Source organism: Gymnoscopelus braueri (genome assembly GCF_963280865.1).
Source record: "Gymnoscopelus braueri genome assembly, chromosome: 13".
Taxonomy (NCBI): Eukaryota; Metazoa; Chordata; class Actinopteri; order Myctophiformes; family Myctophidae; genus Gymnoscopelus; species Gymnoscopelus braueri.
The window spans coordinates 28,661,959-28,671,958 of record NC_137615.1 but is presented as its reverse complement, the minus strand read 5'-3'; the positions used below and the strand labels follow the sequence as shown (position 1 = coordinate 28,671,958).

The 10,000-nt window shown below is 45.1% G+C and overlaps 1 protein-coding gene across 1 annotated transcript in view; it reads left to right on the top strand.

Annotated features, from left to right (window-relative positions):
* Positions 1-10,000, top strand: part of myo15aa (myosin XVAa) — a 61,248-nt gene that overhangs the window by 46,160 nt on the left and 5,088 nt on the right. Inside the window, exons 49-60 of the mRNA XM_080448243.1 lie at positions 596-737; positions 4,464-4,575; positions 4,905-4,985; positions 6,073-6,275; positions 6,903-7,024; positions 7,310-7,373; positions 7,681-7,753; positions 8,055-8,128; positions 8,883-8,965; positions 9,238-9,368; positions 9,510-9,604; positions 9,774-9,851. Coding sequence (XP_080304369.1) covers positions 596-737; positions 4,464-4,575; positions 4,905-4,985; positions 6,073-6,275; positions 6,903-7,024; positions 7,310-7,373; positions 7,681-7,753; positions 8,055-8,128; positions 8,883-8,965; positions 9,238-9,368; positions 9,510-9,604; positions 9,774-9,851 — 1,258 coding nt within the window. The remainder of the gene's footprint in view (positions 1-595; positions 738-4,463; positions 4,576-4,904; positions 4,986-6,072; positions 6,276-6,902; positions 7,025-7,309; positions 7,374-7,680; positions 7,754-8,054; positions 8,129-8,882; positions 8,966-9,237; positions 9,369-9,509; positions 9,605-9,773; positions 9,852-10,000) is intronic.

Sequence of the window (10,000 nt, the reverse complement as noted above, 5' to 3'; positions counted from 1 at the left end):
GTCAGTCACTCACTCACTCACTCACTCACTCACTCACTCACTCACTCACTCACTCACTCACTCAGTCACTCAGTCAGCCACTCACTCACTCACTCACTCACTCACTCACTCACTCACTCACTCACTCACTCACTCACTCACTCACTCACTCACTCACTCACTCACTCACTCACTTGTGCACACTAAACCACTTAACCACTTGGCTGTTGATTGTGGAATCCCATCACCACACTAATTGTCCAAACCCTCTCTCAGTGAGACCTAGATGCTTAATATTTTAGATGTCTTGCAGGTTAAAATCATCCTTTTAAAATGCCAAGCTCTTTTATATAGGTGTTTCTTGACTGAGTCTGGAGTGGCAGCAAGAGGTTAAGTTTGATCTTGGACTAATTTTTCTCAGATTTTTTATGCTTTCCTGGTAGTGTGGGTTACTTCCTGTGCACCTACTTTGATATTATTTCTGTTTGTTTTCTATTTCATCTCATCACTTAACCAAGTGTTAGGAGGACAGATGATTGTTTTGACCTTAGACACCTCTCCGCCGGGCCTTTACGCTGACTTCCTGGTTGTGTGTGTGTCACTTCCTGTTGCACAGCTACTCGGACATCCTGTTTGTGTCGATCCCGTCCAGCAACATGCTGGAGTTCAACCTGACCAATGAGAAGCTGATCCTGTTCTCTGCCAAGGCCCCACAGGTCAAACACATGATAGATTACTTCCTCACAGAACTCAAGAAGGTGAGACACACGTGTGTGTGTGTGTGTGTGTGTGTGTGTGTGTGTGTGTGTGTGTGTGTGTGTGTGTGTGTGTGTGTGTGTGTGTGTGTGTGTGTGTGTGTGTGTGTGTGTGTGTGTGCGTGCGCGCGTGCACGTGCCTGTGTGTGCCTGTGTGTGTGTGTGTGTGTGCGTGTGTGTGTGTGTGGGTGTGGAGTTTGTGTTTCGAAGTTTGCTTCAATACTGCTCCATGCATGTCTGGAAAGTGCAGTGTAATAATCCCAGACAGTACAACAGGGTTCCCCAATAGGCGGCCCGCGGGCCATTTGCGGCCCGCAAGGGGCAACTGTCCGGCCCGCACCAACCCCTGTCACTTGGCTAGTGAAAGTTGCAGGCATGGTGTGTGTGATATGAAATGCGAGCTTACCATAATCACAGTCATCCTTAATCATATTCAAGGGCTTTTGGAGAGGGCTTTTAGAGCACTGTGTGTGTGTGTGTGTGTGTGTGTGTGTGTGTGTGTGTGTGTGTGTGTGTGTGTGTGTGTGTGTGTGTGTGTGTGTGTGTGTGTGTGTGTGTGTGTGTGTGTGTGTGTGTGTACACGCGTGCGTGTGTCCGTCCAGCTGATGCTCGTTGACGCTCGTTAATTTCACACTGGAAGACAATTGAGGTTTGACTGGGCTGTAACTTTATCTCAGTAAATGACATGGAACTCCATATTTGGGCATGGCTGACATCATAGTGACAACATGAGCTTTGAGTCACCTCAGCTTAAAACCAGACTGCACAGTGTGAAGGACGCACATGGAGAGAGACATCGAGGGAGACTTCAACACCAACAAGAGGAACTATTAGCAGAGATCCATACACTTGACATTCAGCTGGTAATTGCCCTGTAATCAATCCTGAATCGTAAGGTCACAGATCATTAATTACATTCTTGGACCATTACAGCCCATGCATAGCAGCAGCTTTGACGATGAACCCACTGTTCCCGACAACGAGCCAGCAGCAGGGAAACTCAGAAGAAGAAAGGCCTTACAGTAGTCAACAGTCTACCAAGACTTTAACGCAATCGGAAGTAAAGAGACGTCGTCTGACTGACACAGGAAAGAAAACTCACATCTGTAAACAATGTGACAAGAGTTTCAGTCAGTTAGATCACCTGAAGACACACCAGCGTGTCCACACTGGAGAAAAACCTTTCTATTGTAAACAGTGTGACAAGAGTTTCAGTCAGTTAGGTATCCTACGGAGACACCAGCGTATTCACACTGGAAAAAAACCTTTCTATTGTAAACAGTGTGACAAGAGTTTTGCTCAGTTAGGTGACCTGAAGAGACACCAGCGTATCCATAGTGGAGAAAAACCTTTCTATTGTAAACAGTGTGACAAGAGTTTCAGTCGGTTAGATCACCTGAAAACTGTCTGTGTGTGTGTGTGTGTGTGTGTGTGTGTGTGTGTGTGTATCTGTGTGTCTGCGTGCCTGTGTCTGTGTGTGTATTCACTGACATTGATGACAGAAGTGCTGCACTGACAATGCATACATACGTGATCGCCGAAATGATTTGTTTCACTGTAGGAGGATCAGAGCCTGTGTGAACCCAGGGCCTCGGCGCAGACTGAACACTAGACTAAACTGTCTCTGGCGTCACCCAATAAAATCAATTGGTCTGGGCCGGGGCAGGACACACAGGGCCTGTAGGACACCAAGGGTGGGCTGAATGTTTGAAATGACCATAGTGCTTCCCAAAAGAGACATTTTGGGACAACAAGCTCGGGACAACAATCTCACAACGCGTCGCATTGTGAGATCTGTGTGTGTCCACACAGTGGACTTGGGTGTTGGAAGTGCATCATTGCTCCATAATTTTTACGGTTAACCATTAACCGTTAGTATTAACCGGTTACCAATTTCTTAACGATTACCGGTTAACGGTTGGCCATCACTAGCTACTGAAGATGCATACTTTTCAAGCACACTGTAACAACCAAATAAATGGTTGGTTCTCAACTTATTTAGTTTCAACTTTCAAGAGTGCATTATTTCCTTGTGCGACCATCAACACAGGATTTAAAGGTTTCATGACATGCTGGTTTAAGAAACATTAAAGGTCCTTACACACGGGGCGATTTTTTTCATGCGAATAATACGTTTTTTTTTAAAACCTTATAAAGTCAATGCAAGCTTACATGGAGCGAAAAAGCTAAAAAGCTAAGCGAAAAAGCATCTTTTAATTATTCTGAACGAGTCCGAATTTTGCGTATATTCGCATATTCGCCGGTGTGTAACCGCCTTAAGTCTTTATCATGGTCCTTCAAACGTGTATTAAAAGGTTTTAACTGAAAAATCCCCTCCAGTGAGCCATGGCAGGTTTTTTCTCTCAGTGTTCTGAAGCCTTTTCAGCTGCAATGAAAAGAAAACCTATCCCAGGGCTAAATTATGAGTACCACAACCAATAATAATTACAATAATAATGGTGGTAAGAGCTAGCCTGGTAAACCCTCCCTCCGGAAATCTCATTTCTATTTGATTCCAGGAGTGAGTCTGGCCTGATAGCCCATTCTGCAATATTGGCTGTGTATGCCAATTGTATGCCAAACGGCCGAGCCTATCAGCGTCGTCGCTCATTGTTCTGTGATTGACAGCTTACGTTGGCCAATCAGGTGGCGAGTTCGAGTGAGCCCAAAACACGAACGGCAGCCATCTTTTTCTTGTGCGCTATATTCTCCGCTATTTTTTGACTTCAAAAAGCTCTCTAACTTCTATTTTGAGGCACGGAATTTACTTATAATAAATCGTTTGGATAGAATTTAGTTGTTTAACTTCATATATGTGGTCAATTAATCATGACAAAGCCTATTTAAAAATAAAAATTTAGAGAACCGGTAGGGGCGGGTAGTGACACCCATGTATCCGAATAAGGCAACCCATTTTGGGCATCGCCGTTTCAAAAGTCCCGTTGCGTCACATTAGACTGGTGAACTGCTGATTGGCTGAAGGGGAAAAATTATCATTGGCTGAAGGGGTTGTCAGTCAACGTTATTACTCCCGCCCAACTCCAGCCCACAGCCAATATTGCAGAATGGGCTATCAGGCCAGACTCACTCCTGGAATCAAATAGAAATGAGATTTCCGGAGGGAGGGTTTACCAGGCTAGGTAAGAGCAGCAACAACACTAGTATCTGCACTGTCACTGGAGTAGCGGAAACACCGCCCCCCCATGCCCCAATCTGTTCACAGGTTGTGTGGCCCTCGGCTTGGTACCCTAGACATAATTTGGCCCTTGGGGAAAACTAATTGGGGAACCCTGCAGTACAACTACATACACTTACTGTAGTATGGTACGGGGAGGCCATGGCTGAGTGGTTAGTGAGCTCGCCTGGGGAGCTAGGCCCTGGTTGTCCAAGGTACATGTCCCTGTGGCGCTCACTGCTCCTAGTAGTTATTGGATGGGTAAATGCAGAGGACAAATTTCACATATGTGTAAATATACAGTGACAAAAGAATAAAAATCACACCCAGTGTGAAGTGGGCGGTGTGGTCACAGTGGTCATCACAGTGATGGAAGAAGTGATGGAAGAAGTGATGGAAGAAACCATAACTAACATAAAAAACAAATTTATGTTTCACTGCCCAAAAATACCCCAAGGAGTGGGGACTAAATGTCTCTTTCTGTCTGTCTTTCTCTATCTCTGCCCCCTCACATTCTCCATCCATGTCTGTCTGTCTGTCTGTCTGTCTGCCAGGACTCAGAGTATGTGGTGGCAGTGAGGAATTACATCACTGAGGACAGATCTCAGCTCAGCTTCCACAAGGGGGACATCATTAAGCTACAACACATGGACGGGCTGGATGCTGGTGAGACATACACACACACACACACACACACACACACACACACACACACACACACACACACACACACACACACACACACACACACACACACACACACACACACACACACACACACACACACACACACACACACACACACACACACACACACACACACACAACACATATTTCCTAGTTTGGCCAGCTCTGACATCTTGTGCCCGCTAAGTACTTGCATGTATTTATGTGTGTGTGTGTGTGTGTGTGTGTGTGTGTGTGTGTGTGTGTGTGTGTGTGTGTGTGTGTGTGTGTGTGTGTGTGTGTGTGTGCGTGTGCGTGTGTGTGTTCAGGTAAACGTTATGGCTGCATAGTGAGGAAGAAGGTCATGCTTCTGGAGGAGATAAAGAGAGACACACCTACACCTGACTTTGGTGGGTTTGGATTCAGTACCAACCGCTATCCACCCTGGGTTTGCTGTGTTTCTGTGTGTGAATGTTTTTTTTTTTTTTTTTTAATTCTCTGTTGAGTTTGGTTTTTGGTTTGGAGGCTGGTAATGACACTCTAAAATGGATTGACCAACAGTATAATGGTCTCTTTTGTACATTGAGAGTTAGCTGAGTTGAGTGGTTGTGCCCTGAAATGTAACAGTGCAGCAGACCACCCAGTATATGAAACCATATTACCAGGTTTTCTTTTGCAACATGAAGTCCCTGTTTTCTGTTCCCCACACTGTCTCAGTAAACAGAAACAGATGCTTCCATAGAGGTAAAACACTCACCCGCCACCACAGAAGCCCGGGGTTGCTTCCCGGCAGTGTTGCCTCTGGCTTTGCCGGGGTCCCCAATGAACACATTTGGCCGTATTCATTGGTGGGAAGCCAGCAGGGGATTGTGTCCTTGTTGCTGCACTAGTGACTCCTACTGGTTGGTCAGAGCAGCTGTCGGAATAGCTGTTAAGGGACTGGTAGAGATAGCACAAACCTCTGTGTTAACCACTTAAACCCTATATACTTTGTCATATGATTAATAATGGAAATACCTGATTGACAAGCTCACAAAGCTTCGCAATGTGATACTTTATGAGCTTGTAGATCTTCTTTTTCATACGAGGAGGCTTAATATGTTTGTTTTTCATCTAGATTACAGGTAATTAAGTGAGTGTTCACTCAATGACAATTGATAACATGGTGGTACTTTATGCAGTGTGTTGTTGCCTGCTTTGAATTTGTGTGTAACTTTATGTGTTTGTCTATACCAAAATATTAGACTATAGAACAGAATAGAATACTTCATTGACCCCATTCAAAAGCATTTACATTACATTTAAAAACGTCAACAGGCTTGTTTCCATTGTGGTCTGTAAGACTCAAATGTACTGTGTGTGTGTGTGTGTGTGTGTGTGTGTGTGTGTGTGTGTGTGTGTGTGTGTGTGTGTGTGTGTGTGTGTGTGTGTGTGTGTGTGTGTGTGTGTGTGTGTGTGTGTGTGTGTGTGTGTGTGTGTGTGTGTGTGTGTGTTTAGGCTGGCGGTTCGGGGCTGTGTTTGGGAGGTGGGGGGTGTTTCCAGGTGAGTTTGTGCGTCCGGTGGCTGCTCCAGACTTCCTGGATCTCCCTGCCGACAGGGCGGAGCCTCGTCACAGACAGGGCCGAGTCGCCGCCTCCGCTGCTGTTGCCGTAGCGATGGGCTCGTCTGTTGCTGCCCATGAGCTTGACCTCTCCACAGAGGTATAGAACCAGAAGCTGCCATTCATTTACCTTTTGGCAGCAGTTCTTAACCACTTAAATCCTAAATTATAAGTCAAATAGAGAAAATACAGTAGCAGATCTACATGCTCACAATGCATCACAATATGACACATTGTGAGCTTTTAGATCTGCTATTTTCTAATTATTTTGCCAAATGTTTGTCTATTTTCGCATATTATGACATGCCCAGAATAGGGACACTGGGCATTATGAAAGTCTGTGGCCATATTATAAATTATATAGGTAGATGACATGTAGGTTATTGTTCACAGACTCAGGCTGAGGATATAGTGACACAGTTTGGGTTCTAGAATGAATATGCTCTAAAGATTTAAACATAATTTTGTAGTATACTAGGTACCACTACTGTATCTTCTGTGATGGGTTATTTATTTGTGTGTGTGTGTGTGTGTGTGTGTGTGTGTGTGTGTGTGTGTGTGTGTGTGTGTGTGTGTGTGTGTGTGTGTGTGTGTGTGTGTGTGTGTGTGTGTGTGTGTGTGTGCGTGCGTGCGTGCGTGCGTGCGTGCGTGCGTGCGTGCGTGCGTGCGTGCGTGCGTGCGTGCGTGCGTGCGTGCGTGCGTGCGTGCGTGCGTGCGTGCGTGTTAGATGGTTGGTGACATGTATGCAGACACTGTTAGTGTTGACCTGGATGACCTGCCTGTGGGTGGCCAGTACAACATGAGTGAGTTTGCCAGGAAGTACTACAGAGAGGCACAGATGAAAAGAAGGTCAGACACACGCACGCCACAATCACACATGCACGCACTCACTCATTGCAAAGGTACTTTTACTAATACCTAAACAACAGATAAGTTACTGGGGCTTGTATTGTGTTTGTTTTTTCTTCCACCTGCATTATTAACTCATCATAAACTGCAGAGAAATGACTGCAGCCTGTATTGTGTTGTGTTGTTTCTGACATTGATGTCCTACTACATTAATTCATCATAGATGTAAACCACAGAGAAATGACTGCAGCTTGTATTGTGTCTCGATCTGTTTGTTTTCCACAGTGACTCGAAGACAAAGAAGGGAAAGGAGACCAGGGACCCTGATGAGATGGTTAAATATTCTAAGGTACATTTAATACATTTGTTATGTACATTATTAATATGCTGTATATTACAAAATATAAAATATATTTAATCGGAATATTTAATCGTGGCTCAACTGGAAAGAGAGCATACCACATAAGCAAAGAGTAATTGACGGCGAGCCGGTCATTGCTGAGAAATAAACCCTGACAGGATGATTAGATCTCGGCGCGAAGCGGAGGGGTCTAATCATCCTGAAGGTCGTTGAGCTGAGCTGAGAGTCGTTGACTCGTTGCCGGTGTTATTGTGTTGACAACACGTTCTGAATGTCATTCTTTCTTTGTTATCAGTCCCCAATCCCGGAGTCTTTGATCGACTTCTCTGATGATGGAATGAATAAAGTGGCTGGGGAAATCTTCCTAGGTGAGAGAGAGAGAGAGAGAGAGAGAGAGAGAGAGAGAGAGAGAGAGAGAGAGAGAGAGAGAGAGAGAGAGAGAGAGAGAGAGAGAGAGATGAATAAGGACAGAGAGAGAGAAAAGAGAGAGAGAGACAGAAAGAGATAAGGGTATGGATGGAAAGAGAGAGTTCAGAGGGATATAGGGAAGAATGGAAGAATGGGAATATTTGGAGGGTGGGGTAGGAATGTAGGGAAGAATGGATGTGCAGTGGAAGAGAGCTGATGAGGATTTGGGCTTATATTCATGTTTACCATGTTGTTGTTCAGCCATAATGAGGTTCATGGGAGACTATCCACTGAAAGGACAGACTGAACAGGACCTTGTGTCTTCTATGCTGAAGGTAACACGAACACACACATGCGCCCCACACACACACACACACACACACACACACACACACACACACACACACACACACACACACACACACACACACACACACACACACACACACTCTCTCTCTCTCTTTTTCAGTCTATATATGTCTCTCAGAATAGAATGTTACTAGCTATTTCAGCACTGATGATGAGCGGACAGCTCCACACTGTCTGCTGATAAGGACATTTGCAGTTTCTCACCTATGCAGGGTCACCCAGCTCAGAAAAAGAAAATACATTGTTTTAGCACATTGCAGTATGTATTGATCCCCTTAACCTTTGTCCTCATTTAGAATCTTAAAGGAATTGTACAGTAAGTAAATAAATCAATCTGCATCCTGCCTAATTGTTCAAAACAATATCCGGTCAGTTGTTCTGGCCATCCAAAAATTGGAAGCTGACTGCAGCTCATTAGAAATTATATTCTTCCTTATTTAGTATATAACACCTTTTTGAACCAAAGTTTCAAAAGGGCTTCACAGAAACAACTCAGAAAGAAAACACGTGGCAAACATTACTACACAGATGGCTGTTTAAGGGAAGAGCAATGCTTTTACTTTGTAGCATAGTGTTATATACTGTGTGTGTGTGTGTGTGTGTGTGTGTGTGTGTGTGTGTGTGTGTGTGTGTGTGTGTGTGTGTGTGTGTGTGTGTGTGTGTGTGTGTGTGTGTGTGTGTGTGTGTGTGTGTGTGTGTGTGTGTGTGTGAATCCTACAGTCGAGTGCGGACCATGGTCTGATGAGGGATGAGGCTTACTGCCAGGTGATGAAGCAGGTTACGGCAAACACCAGCCCCAAGGCGTAAGAGAGTTCTCTGTTATATAAACATTCACATACTCACACTGTAGTGGTGCACTATTCATATTTGTGTTAAGTTTCCACAATTTAGAACCCACTGCATTGTGTTTGTATTGAAGTGTTTTATTAACTTCCATGGAGACAATTGAATTTGTTGTTACTGTGTGTGTGTGTGTGTGTGTGTGTGTGTGTGTGTGTGTGTGTGTGTGTGTGTGTGTGTGTGTGTGTGTGTGTGTGTGTGTGTGTGTGTGTGTGTGTGTGTGTATTGTCTATAGTGACAGCTGTCAGCGAGGCTGGAGGCTGCTGTACATCCTGTCAGCGTTCCATCGGTGCTCTGAGGTTTTGAAGCCTTTCCTGATGAGGTTCCTACAGGATGCGTGTGCTGGCCCTGGGGTTCAGTACCAAGGTACAATATACTCTATTATCCACATGCAGTGGATCAATCAATCAATCAATCAATCAATCAATCAATCAATACCATCAGTGTCATCTTAAATCTGTTGATTCTCAGCATGTGTGTTGATTGGCCGCTGCTGTTAATTGACAGGCATTGCCAAGGCATGTGAGCAGAACCTGAGGAGGACGTTCCAATATGGCGGCCGTGTGGAATACCCCAACAGTATGGAGCTCAAAGCTATGCTGGTCAGTCTTTTCTCTCAACCAATCCACTTACTTTACAGCCTGCCTGTCATCCAATCACAGCTCATCTGCTCTACATCCTTCAGGCAATCAGTGTTCTTTTCAGTCTGCTGTTAATGGTGTCCTTCTCCTTATCGTTGATGATCTTCTGTGATTGGTTGTTTTTGTGCAGGCTGGGCGGAGCTCCAAGAGACAACTCTTCCTGTTGCCTGGAGGGATCGAGAGACACCTGAAAATCAAGACCTGCTCTGTGAGTGCACGCACGCACGCACGCACGCACGCACACACACACGCACGCACGCACGCACGCACGCACGCACGCACGCACACACACACACACACACACACACACACACACACACACACACACACACACACACAGGCATGCTCATTTTCTCA